The sequence below is a fragment of the Rutilus rutilus genome, assembly GCF_951802725.1.
Source record: "Rutilus rutilus genome assembly, chromosome: 8".
Lineage (NCBI taxonomy): Eukaryota > Metazoa > Chordata > Actinopteri > Cypriniformes > Leuciscidae > Rutilus > Rutilus rutilus.
Window position 1 is genome coordinate 26,006,039 of NC_140222.1, and position 18,119 is coordinate 26,024,157.

The 18,119-nt window shown below is 32.7% G+C and overlaps 1 protein-coding gene across 1 annotated transcript in view; it reads right to left on the bottom strand.

Moving 5' to 3' along the window:
* The window catches only part of patj (PATJ crumbs cell polarity complex component), a 126,020-nt gene that overhangs the window by 98,976 nt on the left and 8,925 nt on the right, over positions 1-18,119 (bottom strand). Inside the window, exons 7-8 of the mRNA XM_084417002.1 lie at positions 9,790-9,970; positions 1,873-2,001 (exon numbers count right to left, since the gene is read on the bottom strand). Coding sequence (XP_084273128.1) covers positions 1,873-2,001; positions 9,790-9,970 — 310 coding nt within the window. The remainder of the gene's footprint in view (positions 1-1,872; positions 2,002-9,789; positions 9,971-18,119) is intronic.

Here is an 18,119-nt window from a genome sequence, read left to right on the forward strand (position 1 = left end):
GGAACCGGAGCTTCAAACGGCAGCTGCAATGAAGCAATGACTTTACCAATCAGCAATTGGCTCTTTTACTTAAAAGGCAGGACGTTTTTCACAATATTGCGAGTTGCAGTTTCTCCCATTAATATGTAATAGGAGTGAACAGTCTTTCTATTTCTATAGTCTTTGATATGGTGAACTCATTGTCACAATCAAGAAACCAGTATGAGATGATTTGAGCTTTGTAACATGGTATATTATCCTGCTGGAAGTAACCATCAGAAGATGGGTCCACTGACATGGTCAGCAACAATACTGTAGGCTACTGCAGTAGGCTGAGGCTTTTAAAAACAATGCTCAGTTGGTACTAAGTGTGCCAAGAAAATATATCCCCCACACCATTACACCAGCAGCAGCTTGAACTGTTGATACTAGGCAGGATGGATCCATGCTTTCATGTTGTTTACACCAAAATCTGACCCGACCATCTGAATGTTGCAGCAGAAATTGAGACTCATCAGACCAGGCAACCTTTTTCCAATCTTCTACAGTCCAATTTTGGTGAGCCAGTGCACATTGTAGCCTCAGTTTCCTGTTCTTATCTGACAGGAGTGACACCGGTGTGTCTTCTGCTGCTGTAGCTCATCTGCTTCAAGGTTGGACATGCAGTTTGTTTAGAGATGCTCTTCTGCAAACCTCGGTTGTAATGAGTGGTTATTTGAGTTACTGTTGCCTTTCTATCAGCTTGAACCAGTCCGGGCCATTCTCCTCTGGCATCAACAAGGCATTTTCACCCACAGAACTGCCGCTCACTGGATATTTTCTCTATTCCTGGCCATTCTCTCTAAACCTTAGAGATGGCTGTGTGTGAAAATCCCAGTAGATCAGCAGTTTCTAAAATACTCAGACCAGCTCATCTAGCAGCAACAACCACGCCACATTCAAAATCACTTAAATCACCTTTCTTCCCCATTCTTATGCTCAGTTTAAACTTCTTCAGCAGATCGGACAACATGCCCAAATGCATTGAGTTGCTGCCATGTGATTGGCTGATTAGATATTTGCGTCAACATGCAGTTGGAAAAAGATGTTAAAAAAGTGGCCAGCAAATGTGTGTGAGTAAATAGGATTCCTTGACAAAAATATAAAAGGATTCAAATGAATAATTTTAAACACAGATTAATGAACATTTCTGAAAGTATTGTTTCACCGAAAACTGATTTGCACTGATTCAGTCAATTTTGTTAAATCATTCACCATGATTTTTTCAGTCACATCTAAAAGTTAAAACAATTCAGTAAAATTCATGAACAAATTGTTCAGAGAAAGAAAATTTTGGTCTGTGAGACTGATTTACAACCAATTCATGTTGCTCTGCACAATTAGTTCATGAATCAAACTAAGATTAATCAAAAGAATGAGTTCAGCAAGTTGTTGGCTCAGTCCGGTTTTGTAAATTAGTTCACATGATTCATTAAAAATAGTTGACTCAACACAACGATTAATTCACAAATCAGACATTGCTATTCTAAAAAAGAACATTCTTAATATTAATCAACATGATTTATTCATGACCAAAAGAGGGTTCAATGAGTCAATGAGACCCATTCACTTTGATGTAAGAACAAATTGCTCAAATCAATATAAATCATTTCTAAGATCTGAGGGGGGGGGGGAATTAACAGTGCAATGAGTCAGTAAGTGGTTGGTTCAGTCTGCATCATGAACAAATCGTTCAGGCCAGTTTTGTGAATCAGTTCACCAAATTCATTAAAAAACAACTCTGAATCTGAAACTACAGAATCATATATATTAACACAACTTAATGGTTCAGAAATTACCCATAATTTTCCCCAAAGTGCATTGAATAAACACGTAGGATGCGCAAAGACAAACCTTATGGGCCACACTGTCTGGCACCACGGTCCTGACCACCATTCCGGTTCCCTTGGCTCCAACAATACCAAATCCAAGGCCGGTTCCATCGTTCACCAGCTCGATCTCCTCCACGTGTCCCCACTGATCCTGCAAAGACACACACAGGGGACAGTCTTCAATCCATTGTCTTGTCTGACACATTTAGAGGTCAGTGAGCATCAGTCATAATTTACTTTGAGCCACAAAACCGTCTACTTAAAGAATAAAGATCCATTCAATCACCTTTGATTGTTCAAATATGGAGCGATTGCCGACCCAAGACCTGTGACTACATCCTGCGGCGGAGTCGTAATAGGGCACGAAATGCTAATGAACGTGTTAACGGTGTGATCCTGCAGTGGCTGATCAATGTCAGGGTCAGGAAAGCCCACGAGAGTCTTTGTGATCTCACGTCAGCCGTGCTCCTAATCACCCAAGTCTCCTTGGGCTCATATAAAGGACCTGCAATCAGTACATTTCTGTTCTCTTATTACCAGGCCGTTATCTGCCGTCTGACTACCTCTGCAATTTTCTCACTATCTAATGAAACCCCTCCTCTGCCGTTCGCTCAGTCGCTCTTTCGAAACAAAGCTTTAGACTAGCGCTCATCCCGCGGTGAGGAGAAAAAAAAAACCATTTCGGAGATAAGAAGTCCCTTTCTGACTTTTCAGAGACTTGAACTCACTCTGGTTAAAATTCACCTCTTTTAAGTTCAGTGGAGAATGGTTTGGAGGAAGGTGAACAAGAAAACAAGTTTGACCGAATTTGCTTTCTTTACACACATTAATTCAGGGGAAAAATATTACATAAGCTTTTCTCAGAACAAACCTGGCAATTTTCTAGTAAGTCTATTGCAGGATAAAAAAGTCAAGTCACCTTCATTTATATAGCGCTTTTAACAATGTAGATTGTTTCAAAGCAGCTTTACAGTGATAATAGGAAATTAAAGTAACAGAGATTGTTTTGGCTTTACAGCAGCTCTAGAATAAAGTTATTGTCCAGCTAAAGTTAGTTTTGATTGATTGACTTCCGTTGCAAAGATCATTAGTTATTAACTTAGGGGCCGCTTACACGATACCGGTTCTAACAGAAAACCCTTAAAGCGCTCCAGCCCGCTAATCCGCACAACAACAGTGCCTGGCGGCTCGAGAACGCAAACCTGGAAACAGGTTCCAAGGTGCAAGCATTGAAAAACGTTATCATCTCCGCGCAAACCTCAACAACGCGAATACGTGATGACGGATTTAAACTGACAATTTAAACTGACAGAGTGTGTCTGCTTCCCGGACAATGTTAGGAAGGCTGTTCCAAAGTTTTGGTGCTTAATAGGAAAAGGATCTACCGCCAGCAGTCAATTTTGATATTCTAGGTATTATCAACTGGCCGGAATTTTGAGATCGCAATAGATGTGAAGGATATAATGCGTTAAGAGCTCGCTCAAGTACTGCGTAGATAAACCATTTAGTGCTTTGTAAGTAATCAGCAATATTTAAAAATGTATACAATGTTTAATAGGGAGCCAATGCAGTGTTGACAGAACAGGGCTAATATGGTCATACTTCCTGGTTCCGGTAAGAACTTGAGCTTTGGACCAGCTGTAGTTTGTTTATTAAGCGTGCAGGGCAACCACCTAGCAATAATCTAGCCTTGATGTCATGAACGCATGAACTAATTGTTCTGCATTTGACATTGAAAGCATATGTCGTAATTTTGATATATTTTTAAGATGGAAGAATGCGGTTTTACAGATACTAGAAACGTGACTTTCAAATGAAAGATTGGTATCAAAGAGCACACCCAGGTTCCTAACCGACGACGAACTGATTCCACACTGATGACCCAAACATAAGAAATACAGCTAAAACAAACAGCCGTATTTCCTTCACGCAGAAGTTGGCATAACATCTATTTGTTATAAAGTTGAAAATGGGTATGCACCTTTTTTGGGGCAAATAGTATGTTTTCAATGTTTTCAACCCTTTCTGACCAATGAATGTCCATGACCAGACATTCATGATTAAAGCATATGTCTTGCAATTATGCAACTTAAAGGGTTAGTTCACCCAAAAATGAAAATTCGGTCATCCCCTTTACTCACCCTTACATTGTTCAAACCCTGCATGAAACCAGACAGTTGACGGTTGCCACTGACTTCCACAGTAGAAAAAAATATATAATAATATGAAATGGCTACCGTCAACTGTCTGGTTACCAGCATTCTTCAAAATATCTTCTTTTGTGTTAAACAGAAGAAAGAAACTCATACAAGTTTGGAACAACTTGAGGGTGAGTAAATGATAAATTTCATTTTTGGGTGAACTATCTCTTTAAATTATACTAGTTTGAGCTGGTCCCTAGAACAAACCGGACAGTCATATAACAGTTAATCTGTTGCAGAATTAAAACAGCAAATTTGAATATGTTCCCCACTGATGTCCCAAACATAAGAAATACAGCTGCATTTCTTTCCACAAACAGCCGTATTTCCTTCAGGGAAAAAGCTTACATAAACATCTATACGTTAGCGACCTATAATGAGAAAGCCGGAAAACATCTCCGTTGGGAAAAGGCTTGGATGTTATTCCTCCAGTAGTGGGAATCCCAGAGCAGAGTATCACAAGTCTGGCCTCCGTGAAACTTTCCAATAGAGTAAAATTAGGATTCAAGATATTTTCAAGGCCTTCGGATGTCTGTGTCTACAGAGAGATAGAAGGGTAGGGGAAGTGAGGAAAAATATACCTCTGCTTCATTTGCTCCTGCTCTCCTCCATTTAAGGAAAGGAGCAGTGGTCCCTTGGGGTCTGAGCAATCTTAAACAGATAAATATTTTCTCAGCTTTAAACGATAAGAGAATAGATTGAAATGGAAAGGAAGGTGGGGGTCTGTTTGAATACGGGGTTAGCGAGAGGACATTACACATGCTTTCCGAGTGACGTCTTCATTGCTAAGCTTTTAAGCCGACATATGATGATTGACATTAGCAATACTCAAGTTTCAGATTGACAGGTATTTAAACGTATTAACAAAATACGCGTTTGGAGTTTTACTTAACAAGGGTTTAAATTTTACATGATCGAAAAGAGTGAATCTCATGAAAATGTCCAGGACACCTAAAACTGACAGACTAAATCCAGAAGAACTGTGGCAACATCTCCAAGACACTTGAAGAAACCATCCTGCAAAGCTACAGTACTGTGAAAAGTTTTAGGCACTTGTGTAAAAATACTGCAAAGTGAGGATGCTTTCAAAAATAATGTCATAGTAGTAAATTGGTCAATTCTATTTACAATTAATGGCAAAAGGAATGTTTGAAAATGTAAACTAATATCTCCTACTGACCAGTGTTGGTCAAGTTACTTGGAAAAAGTAATTAGTTACTGATTACTGATTACTTCTCCAAGAAAGTAATCCAGTTACTTTACTGATTACTTATTTTCAAAAGTAATTAGTTACTTTACTAGTTACTTTACTAGTTACTTTTCAAAAACATGATGCACGAAATGAATACGCTATAAAGCAATAGACCTTTCTGCTCAATTCTATTCTTTCTGCATATTCCATCATCTAAAATTGAATCAAATGAAACATTCTTTTTTAAAACTTGTTTTATTAGTTTCAGTATTTTAACTTTATGCACTTTGCATCAATGACTCACTCATTTAGATGGTCGCCTGCCGCCTCCTACTGGCGGTTTATAAATATTATTTCTATGCACAAATAATAGGCCTATTTCTTATTTGTATATTCAAAAAATATTTTAAATAATCTCATTACATTATTTAATGCAGTTTATTTGATTGGTAACAGCCCTTTAGCATCTTATTATTCTATTGTAATTTATTGATCAAATTTAAGAATTTTAAATGAAAGATGAAGCAAACGATTAGGGAAAAATGCCCTTTAAAGGTCATTTTAAAAGGTTAAAATATCATAAATATGCCGATTTATATATGTTAAAGCTGAATGAACTGATGAGAATACTGATTCGGAATAAATTATATTTACAACACACACACAAAAATAAAAAAAAATCCCTGTTCTAACAAATGTTTTTACTCGGACAAGGTATATATATATTTTTATTATTATTCATTTATTTACCCATAAACTTGTCTTTAGGAAGCCATAAGTTACAGTGGCAAGAATAACTTTGTGAAACCTTTGGGGATGGTGGACAGGGTTTACATAAAGACAGGAGTTTGCCTTAATCTAGTTGATCATGCATTTCTTTTCTTTTATTCCACAGCTGATGTGTGCAGTTTGTTATTGCTTGCATTAAATTTTCTCTTGTTTTGTTTTTTAATTGCAGTCTTTTTCTTCTGCCATTCATGCTTATCAGCTCCATGCAATCTTAAGCTTTTCTTGGTTCAGCTGCACACAGTCTGAAAAGGTTTTTTGGCAGTTTGTTAAAATAAAAGACCCATTCTAAGAGCTGTTGACTTTTCTACCTTGGGAAAGAACGTTAAACGAACAACTTAAAAAGGCATGGCAAATCATAAGACTGACATCACTCACAACGTACCAATGCATTATCCCTCATGAACAAATATAACGTCTGATGTTTGCACGTGCATACAGTTTACCATTACGACATCGTTCATGAATAAACATGACGTCTGAACACGGACAAACGGTTCATGTTGATGCGTCAAAATTCACGCGTTTCGTTTAAAGACTTTTGAACGCGATCGCTTGCCATAGTGTTTACCACTGACTTCGCGGCGCTCATGACAGTCACTCACGAGTCACGGCTCACGTCGCGAGACAGTCTCGCAGTATAACGCAGTAACGCAGCCTGCTTACGGGGAAGTAACAGTAATCTAATTACTGTTTTTGCAATTGTAATCCCTTACTTTACTCGTTACTTGAAAAAAGTAATCGGATTACAGTAACGCGTTACTTCTAACGCGTTACTGCCCATCAGTGCTACTGACACACACACACACACATACATACATATATATATATATTCGTAAAATATATATTATTTTTTTATATGTAAATAACAAAAATCGAAAATATATTTTATTTAAATATTATATTACAAAACTGAAATAAAACAATTCGTTTGTAAACAGCATCAATTTAAACGTGGGAAAACAAATTCTACAAATATGTATTAATTAGGACTGACAGTTGATTCAAAATCTTAAATGATTAACAAGACTATATGAGAATTAATTAATCAAAAGCACAATTCACACTAAATAAATACAATTAATTTGTTGTTAATATATTTATTTAAATATTATTATTTTAAAATAGCTGCAATAACATTTAAATTAGTGTAAATTAAATATGTATAATATTATGAATATGTATAAATCATATAAATTAATTTCAAAAATCAATAAGACTATGATAATTAATCAATCACAATAATAAATAAATAAATAAATAAAAATAATAATAATAATAATAATAATTATTATTATTATTATTATTATTATAAAAAATATATATAATATATATATACAGTGCTATGCATAAGTTTAGGCAACCATGCTAAAGTTGACTAAAAAGAGGAATAAAAAATCATATTTTGCAAATTTAACTTAATGCCTTATTTTAAAAAATTAGGAAAAATCCAACCTTTAAGGACACCAATTTTCTTTGTGAATGAATAATGTATCGTAAATAAATAAATGTTCTTCCTTAAAAAACAGGGTGCATAAGTTTGGGCACCACTATGTTAAATTCCCATAGAGGCAGGCAGATTTTTATTTTTAAGTATTTTTTTTTTTTTTTTTTTAGGATACTATGCATCCTGATAAAGTTCCCTTGGCCTTTGGAATTAAAATAGCCCCACATCATCACATAGCCTTCACTATACCTAGAGATTGGCATGATTTTATTTCAGTTAGCCTAATAGCTAGTTTGATTTGCATTGAGAGATGATCTTATGGAAAGTACCCCATGCCAATCTCTAGGTATGGTGAAGGCTATGTGATGATGTGGGGCTATTTTAATTCCAAAGGCCAAGGGAACTTTATCAGGATGCATAGTATCCTAAAAAAAAAAAAAAAAAAATACTTAAAAAAAAAAATCTGCCTGCCTCTATGGGAATTTAACATAGTGGTGCCCAAACTTATGCACCCTGTTTTTTAAGGAAGAACATTTATTTATTTACGATACATTATTCATTCACAAAGAAAATTGGTGTCCTTAAAGGTTGGATTTTTCCTAATTTTTTAAAATAAGGCATTAAATTAAATTTGCAAAATATGATTTTTTATTCCTCTTTTTAGTCAACTTTAGCATGGTTGCCTAAACTTATGCATAGCACTATATATATATATATATATATATATATATATATATATATATATATATATATATATATATATATATATATATATATATATATATATATAGTATTGTAATGTAATATATATGTATGTAATGTATTATAAATATATGCAAAAGGTTAAATAATATATACATTTAATTATTATTATGAAAAAATAAGGGTTTGTTTCCTTTAAGAAAAACTTTTTGAATTTGAGTTGAAGCATTACCTGGACATTCACCCCAAAAAATAAAATAATAATTTAACCACCAAAATCACATCTTGGCAATGCTTACTGCATCCTCCATTGTCTCCTGCCTTTACGGTGTCGAGTCATGTTTGTGATAAAACCTGTTTTATTTTTATCGCAACAAACAGCAAACAGACACTCAATCTGACTTATAAACAAGTTCAGCGACACAGACTACTTGTTGACATCTGGTGACAGATCAAAACCAGACTTTTGCTCCATTAAACACAAACCCGAGTGAAACAGCACATGAATTAAACCAAAGTCTGGTTTCGATATGCAGAACATGGCCTTGAATTAAGGATATTAAACATTTCAAATTGAAAAAATAAGCATCGACAGAGCAGAAATACACAACCTGGCTTGCAACGCAAAGACCAAATCAAAACTAATGTGATTTTTTTCCAGCACGAGGAACTCGCTTTGTGTGCATTCGCCGTTAATTTGAGAAGTTTGAGGTACTTAATTAAAGTAGACGAGAGGGAAGCGTTGTGTTTATTGTTGAAGGCTTAGGTTAATGCAGTTCATCTACTGGCTGTTGGTCTTTTCCAGTCTCATTTTCTCCTCTTCCCAGTTTATTCCTTTCAATGATAGAAAGGTCTTTTCGGATGAACCCGAGAAAGTTTATGCAGTTCGTTATTCTTCTGTCTTTGGTTTAGAGACGCTCCGGTTATAACAGGATGTTTTAAGGGCTTTATTTTCCTGAGGATCACATTGTAATAATGGGAACAGGACAAATAAATAGGCTCTTAGCTTAGGCCGAATTGCTGTTTATACCTCAGGCAGGTTAAATCAAAATGCTTAAGCAATTTGTTATACATTCTGCCGCTGGATTTGATAATCTGTATATGTTAGAGCAACTGGTCGAAATTAAACCATCACCAATATAAACTAAGCTCAGTTTGTTAGGCCTCAGGAAATATTGGGCTTCTTAAATAGGTGACATGAAAACCATTGCTAAAGCCAAAAATGACATCTGCACCTCATGAATGCTTTTGAAAATGTATCTGAAATCTTACCAAAAGAAACTAAATTATTACTGCTAATACTTAAAGTATGTTTCTAAGTCGTCGTTTCAAGCCCATACGCTGAAGTTTTTCCAAGTTCATGATATTTTGAAGTGATCACAGGCCACAATTTGGAGTTTTTTAATCAAATATGGTGACGGTTTGACACCATGATGTTCAGTCATGAGACAGAGTCTCAGTCATGAGACAATGGCATTTGATGACATATTTGACAACAAGTGCCATAGATGCCATATTTGATTAGAAATTTGGCAAGCTAATACAAAGTAGCTTCCACATCCGCTGAAGAACTATGAGAGATACTAGTTATAGTTAAATATGTGGACGTACCGTCTGAACGGGTCCAGATGTGGAGAGAAGGGGTTTGGCTGCGGCGTCTCTGGCCACCACCAGCTCCACTCGGTCTCTCTGTTGCTGGAGGAGAGCGATGGCCTGCTGCTGCGTCACGCTCTGATCCAGAGGAATCCCATTAATTGCAAGAATCTGATCGTTCTCCTGCAGTCTTCCATCCCTGGAGATAAGAATTATTAGTTTAACTTGCCAGTCAAAATATCAGTAATAATTAGAAAAAAAATACTACTACATTACTACTTTATTTATTATGTATATGATGTATATGATGTACATAAAAATGTATATGATGATGATTATTATTAATTTTATTATTTTAGTAAATTCTGGTCTGAGGTCTTTTGTTTTTACTCAAAGGTACTTAAAACTGATTTTCCTCATGATCCCCTTGTTGCGATATTAGGCTGGGCCCCTTCTTTAGAGACCTATAACCTTAATCAAATCCAGTCGATACAATATGGGATGACAATAGCAAAGAAGACAATCTTGTTGACGTGGAACAAAGAGTTTGTACCTAAATTTGAGATGTGGCAGTGTACTACATATGGAAAAGATCAGATATGAAATTGCTGGTAAACCGAAGAAATTCTTACAGGTTTGGAAGTCCTTTATGGAATTTCTGGAAGGGGATCATGGAATTTAACATACTGACATATATTCTAATGGGTGTGGTACTGTAGATTATATAGCATCTTGCAGGGTGCAATAATTCACTTTTTTCATAATTGGGTAAACGTTGGTATTGGCATTTTCTTTTAAGTATTTTACTTTTAATGTATGTGTATGTAGAGGTTTGCAATGTGTATATGTATACATGTATGTATGGATATTGTATGTTTCTGTGTATATGCACTTATACATATGTATATATAGGCATTTATCATTAATGATTTATTTTTATTTTTATTATTTTTATTTATTTTACTTGTTACTTATTTGCTGGCACGGGGTGGGGGCATCCATATTTATGGATTATTATTTTTGTTATTATAACTTTTATTATTATTATCATCTCTATATCATAACCATACTGTTATTACTAACTATTTAATTAATTTAATAAATAAATAAACCAATAACATCAATAAGGAGTACTATTATTATTATCTTTTTTTTAAATATTATTTTCATCCATTATCCAACTCATTCCATAAAATAAAAAGTATATTATTATTTATTAACTATTTTAAAATGTTTTTATGATGCTGATTATTATTAATGTTTTTATTATTATAACGGTTATTATTATTACTATCATCTCCATATTATTATTATCCATACTGTTATTTTCTATTTAATTTATTTATTTTATTTAATAAATAAACCAATAACATCAATAAGGAGCACTATTACTATTATTATTATTATTATTATTTTCATCCATTATCCAACTCATCACGCAAAATAAAATTATTATTATTAGTATTATTATCCCTTGTGCATTGTTCAAATTCACTACCCTTTCGTTATGTTCGTGGCTGAAAGCAGCCACTACTTTAAACTGCTGTAAAAATGTATCAGATAAATATTTTTGTTCAATTTTTTTTGCATTGCGATGGCATAGCGCGTCGGCCCTGGAGTCACGCCTCTGGCAGGCTGAAGAAAGGGAGTTGTCTCCGCGTTGGTGGAAAACCAGACTTCGCCGTTTCTCCCAATCCACCCAGATCCAGGATCCTCCGAATCCTCCTCGCCTTCAGTGGAAGCTAGAGAGGATGATGAGGGTGCCACATCCAAATCAGGATCTGACTCTCCTGAGTCTGTGGTGTCAGAGGGAGAAGACGATACATCCTGCAGCTCGCTGGTGGGGTCAGGCTGCATAATCATCTCTAAAACTTCACTACAAGTCAAGCCCTTTCTCATGTTGCTTGCTGCTCTTCTCACCATCAAATGACCAGCAGGCTTGCATGCACGCGTTTAAATCCACTTGCTTTGTTTTTGTTTAGTCTGCATTTCTCACCATCAAAAGGCAGCAGATGCATATACACTTACTTTGTTTTTGTTTACTCCATGTAGTTCTGAGAGCTGAGGTGCATATTTTGATTTTCTCAGACGCATCAAGTTGAGTTCTCACACACTATTATACTCCATATAACTCCATGTAAAAGCTTTTTTTTTTGCACAGGCCTATCTAAAGGGTTAATGGTGCCACATGGTTATCAACAGTAAAAATTACAAATTTTACCTCTTCCCAACAGGGAAAACCACCAACAATCAAAAATGCATGAATATGGTGTCATGGCTTTGCAATCAAAAAATGTGGTTATAATGGAAGTCAATGGGGCAAAAACAGCTACGAACAGTAAATGAGGGAGAAAAAGTTAAAATCTGATGCTGCACAAAAACTAACAATGCATCAAAACCAATGTAAAAAAAAATCCAGTCCACAGTCACATTTTATATTGAAAATAAGTCATTTTGTGTGTTTTTTTGTTTGTTTTGTTTTTTCAAATCAGTGACATAATTTATGAATTTGGCAATTAAAGAGTTAAAATCCTGATTTTTTTTAAACATTTAGTAGTTTTGACCAGGACTGAGGTTGATTAATAGATTTATGCAAAAAAATGAGAAAAAAAATATTTATCTGATACATTTTTACAGCAGTTTAAAGTAGTGGCTGTTTTCAGCCACGAACATAACGAAAGGGTAGTGAATTTGCCCACAGTGTACTGCTGAGTTTTTGAAAATTTTCAAAGCATTTTCCCAAAATATGTGTCAAAATAAGATTTGTCACGGAGAAAGTTATGGCCAAATTAAGACTCAAAAATACCCCATAGTGGATGAAAACATCTCCAACAGCACATAAGGGTTATTATTCAATAACTCATTTAAAGTTTAAATGATGATGATGATTATTATTAATATTATTTTTATTATCATAATTGTTATTATTATTATTAAGTTGGCTTGAGAAAGCCAACTTACTGATATTGTACTTAAACTTATTATTCTTCTGAGACTAAAAATTTCTATATGTAACTCCTCCTAGAGCTTTAACTCTACATACTCCAAACTCGGCTCAGACACTCAAACTTTTCTGACTAAGTGTGCTATCTATTTTCAGACTGATCGGACTTACGGTTTTCCTAAAAATGACGATCAAAACTCGAAAAAACTCATTCAAAAACTCCCATTGACTTACATTGGGGAGTTCTAAAAAATTCAAACCGACAAAAATTTAAATCTAAACACCTTGAAGACTAAACCAAACTGCCGTTCTATATACTATATGAGCCATTGAGACTCATTTAAACAAATAAACTCATCCATCTATCTACTTCAAACTACTTTAAACTTTAAACTATCTATCTATCTCTTTTTAACTAATCCATCTTTCTTTCTAACTTATCCATCTTTCTTTCTAATTAATCTATCTTTCTTTCTAACTAATCCATCTTTCTTTCTTTCTTTCTTTCTTTCTTTCTTTCTAATCTATCTATCTTTCTTTCTAACTTATTCATCTTTCTTTCTCTCTAATTAATCTATCTTTCTCTCTAACTAATCCATCTTTCTTTCTTTCTTTCTTTCTTTCTTTTTCTTTCTTTCTTTCTTTCTTTCTTTCTTTCTTTCTTTCTTTCTTTCTTTCTTTCTTTCTTTCTAACTAACTAATATTTCCTTCATTCTTTCTAACTAATCTATCTTTCTTTCTTTCTTTCTTTCTAACTACTCTCTTTCTTTCTTTCTTTCTTTCTTTCTTTCTTTCTTTCTTTCTTTCTAACTAATCTTTCTTTCTAACCTTTTTTATCTTTCTAACCTATCTTTCTTTCTTTCTTTCTAACTAATCTTTCCTTCATTCTTTTCTAACTGATCTTTCTTTCTTTCTTTCTTTCTTACTACTCTTTTTCTTTCTCTTTCTTTCTTTCTTTCTTTCTTTCTTTCTTTCTTTCTTTCTAACTTATCCATCTTTCTTTCTTTCTAATTAATCTATCTTTCTTTCTAACTAATCCATCTTTCTTTCTTTTGTTCTTTCTTTCTTTCTTTCTTTCTTTCTTTCTTTCTTTCTTTCTTTCTTTCTAACCTTTTTATCTTTCTAACCTATCTTTCTTTCTTTCTTACTAATCTTTCCTTCATTCTTTCTAACTAATCTTTCTCTTTCTTTCTTTCTTTTTCTTTCTTTCTTTCTTTCTTTCTTTCTTTCTTTCTTTCTTTCTTTCTTTCTTTCTTTCTTTCTTTCTAACTACTCTTTTTCTTTCTTTCTTTCTCTTTCTTTCTTTCTTTCTTTCTTTCTTTCTTTCTTTCTTTCTTTCTTTCTTTCTTTCTAACTTTCTTTCTAACTAACTAATCTTTCCTTCATTCTTTCTAACTAATCTTTCTCTCTTTCTTTCTTTCTAACTACTCTTTTTCTTTCTTTCTTTCTTTCTTTCTTTCTTTCTTTCTTTCTTTCTTTCTTTCTTTCTTTCTAACTAATCTTTCTTTCTAACCTTTTTATCTTTCTAACCTATCTTTCTTTCTTTCTAACTAACTAATCTTTCCTTCATTCTTTCTAACTAATCTTTTTCTTTCTTTCTTTCTTTCTCTTTCTTTCTTTCTTTCTTTCTTTCTTTCTTTCTTTCTTTCTTTCTTTCTTTCTTTCTTTCTTTCTTTCTTTCTAACTACTCTTTTTCTTTCTTTCTTTCTTTCTTTCTTTCTTTCTTTCTTTCTTTCTTTCTTTCGAACTAATCTTTCTTTCTAACCTTTTTATCTTTCTAACCTATCTTTCTTTCTTTCTTTGTGTTAAATAATGCCAAGATCATGCTAAGAACTCTATAAAAACTCCATAGTAACCATCTGTGACAACTAACCAACCACTCAAAATACTTTAAACTACTTTTAAATACTTTAAACTTCAAACTACTTTAAACTTCAAACTACTTTAAACTTCAAACTACTTCAAACTAATTTAAACTTCAAACTAATTTAAACTTCAAACTTCTTCAAACTTTCTGGTCCGACTTTATCAAGCCAACTTAAAGTTTGTCTCGACGAACTTTCGCATCTAGTTATTATTATTATTATTATCTCCATACTTTTATTATTTTCTATTTAACGTATTTTACTTAATAAATACCAATTACATCAATAGGAGCATTATTAAGTTGGCTTGAGAAAGCCAACTTACTGATATTGTACTTAAACTTATTATTCTTCTGAGACTAAAAATTTCTATATGTAACTCCTCCTAGAGCTTTAACTCTACATACTCCAAACTCGGCTCAGACACTCAAACTTTTCTGACTAAGTGTGCTATCTATTTTCAGACTGATCGGACTTACGGTTTTCCTAAAAATGACGATCAAAACTCGAAAAAACTCATTCAAAAACTCCCATTGACTTACATTGGGGAGTTCTAAAAAATTCAAACCGACAAAAATTTAAATCTAAACACCTTGAAGACTAAACCAAACTGCCGTTCTATATACTATATGAGCCATTGAGACTCATTTAAACAAATAAACTCATCCATCTATCTACTTCAAACTACTTTAAACTTTAAACTATCTATCTATCTCTTTTTAACTAATCCATCTTTCTTTCTAACTTATCCATCTTTCTTTCTAATTAATCTATCTTTCTTTCTAACTAATCCATCTTTCTTTCTTTCTTTCTTTCTTTCTTTCTTTCTAATCTATCTATCTTTCTTTCTAACTTATTCATCTTTCTTTCTCTCTAATTAATCTATCTTTCTCTCTAACTAATCCATCTTTCTTTCTTTCTTTCTTTCTTTCTTTTTCTTTCTTTCTTTCTTTCTTTCTTTCTTTCTTTCTTTCTTTCTTTCTTTCTAACTAACTAATATTTCCTTCATTCTTTCTAACTAATCTATCTTTCTTTCTTTCTTTCTTTCTAACTACTCTCTTTCTTTCTTTCTTTCTTTCTTTCTTTCTTTCTTTCTTTCTTTCTAACTAATCTTTCTTTCTAACCTTTTTTATCTTTCTAACCTATCTTTCTTTCTTTCTTTCTAACTAATCTTTCCTTCATTCTTTTCTAACTGATCTTTCTTTCTTTCTTTCTTTCTTACTACTCTTTTTCTTTCTCTTTCTTTCTTTCTTTCTTTCTTTCTTTCTTTCTTTCTTTCTTTCTAACTTATCCATCTTTCTTTCTTTCTAATTAATCTATCTTTCTTTCTAACTAATCCATCTTTCTTTCTTTTGTTCTTTCTTTCTTTCTTTCTTTCTTTCTTTCTTTCTTTCTTTCTTTCTAACCTTTTTATCTTTCTAACCTATCTTTCTTTCTTTCTTACTAATCTTTCCTTCATTCTTTCTAACTAATCTTTCTCTTTCTTTCTTTCTTTTTCTTTCTTTCTTTCTTTCTTTCTTTCTTTCTTTCTTTCTTTCTTTCTTTCTTTCTTTCTAACTACTCTTTTTCTTTCTTTCTTTCTCTTTCTTTCTTTCTTTCTTTCTTTCTTTCTTTCTTTCTTTCTTTCTTTCTTTCTAACTTTCTTTCTAACTAACTAATCTTTCCTTCATTCTTTCTAACTAATCTTTCTCTCTTTCTTTCTTTCTAACTACTCTTTTTCTTTCTTTCTTTCTTTCTTTCTTTCTTTCTTTCTTTCTTTCTTTCTTTCTTTCTTTCTTTCTAACTAATCTTTCTTTCTAACCTTTTTATCTTTCTAACCTATCTTTCTTTCTTTCTAACTAACTAATCTTTCCTTCATTCTTTCTAACTAATCTTTTTCTTTCTTTCTTTCTTTCTCTTTCTTTCTTTCTTTCTTTCTTTCTTTCTTTCTTTCTTTCTTTCTTTCTTTCTTTCTAACTACTCTTTTTCTTTCTTTCTTTCTTTCTTTCTTTCTTTCTTTCTTTCTTTCTTTCTTTCTTTCTTTCTTTCGAACTAATCTTTCTTTCTAACCTTTTTATCTTTCTAACCTATCTTTCTTTCTTTCTTTGTGTTAAATAATGCCAAGATCATGCTAAGAACTCTATAAAAACTCCATAGTAACCATCTGTGACAACTAACCAACCACTCAAAATACTTTAAACTACTTTTAAATACTTTAAACTTCAAACTACTTTAAACTTCAAACTACTTTAAACTTCAAACTACTTCAAACTAATTTAAACTTCAAACTAATTTAAACTTCAAACTTCTTCAAACTTTCTGGTCCGACTTTATCAAGCCAACTTAAAGTTTGTCTCGACGAACTTTCGCATCTAGTTATTATTATTATTATTATCTCCATACTTTTATTATTTTCTATTTAACGTATTTTACTTAATAAATACCAATTACATCAATAGGAGCATTATTAAGTTGGCTTGAGAAAGCCAACTTACTGATATTGTACTTAAACTTATTATTCTTCTGAGACTAAAAATTTCTATATGTAACTCCTCCTAGAGCTTTAACTCTACATACTCCAAACTCGGCTCAGACACTCAAACTTTTCTGACTAAGTGTGCTATCTATTTTCAGACTGATCGGACTTACGGTTTTCCTAAAAATGACGATCAAAACTCGAAAAAACTCATTCAAAAACTCCCATTGACTTACATTGGGGAGTTCTAAAAAATTCAAACCGACAAAAATTTAAATCTAAACACCTTGAAGACTAAACCAAACTGCCGTTCTATATACTATATGAGCCATTGAGACTCATTTAAACAAATAAACTCATCCATCTATCTACTTCAAACTACTTTAAACTTTAAACTATCTATCTATCTCTTTTTAACTAATCCATCTTTCTTTCTAACTTATCCATCTTTCTTTCTAATTAATCTATCTTTCTTTCTAACTAATCCATCTTTCTTTCTTTCTTTCTTTCTTTCTTTCTTTCTTTCTTTCTTTCTTTCTTTCTAATCTATCTATCTTTCTTTCTAACTTATTCATCTTTCTTTCTCTCTAATTAATCTATCTTTCTCTCTAACTAATCCATCTTTCTTTCTTTCTTTCTTTCTTTCTTTCTTTCTTTCTTTCTTTCTAATCTATCTATCTTTCTTTCTAACTTATTCATCTTTCTTTCTCTCTAATTAATCTATCTTTCTCTCTAACTAATCCATCTTTCTTTCTTTCTTTCTTTCTTTCTTTCTTTCTTTCTTTCTTACTAACTAATATTTCCTTCATTCTTTCTAACTAATCTATCTATCTTTCTTTCTTTCTTTCTTTCTTTCTTTCTTTCTTTCTTTCTAACTACTCTCTTTCTTTCTTTCTTTCTTTCTTTCTTTCTTTCTTTCTTTCTTTCTTTCTAACTAATCTTTCTTTCTAACCTTTTTATCTTTCTAACCTATCTTTCTTTCTAACCTTTTTATCTTTCTAACCTATCTTTCTTTCTTTCTTTCTAACTAATCTTTCCTTCATTCTTTTCTAACTGATCTTTCTTTCTTTCTTTCTTTCTTACT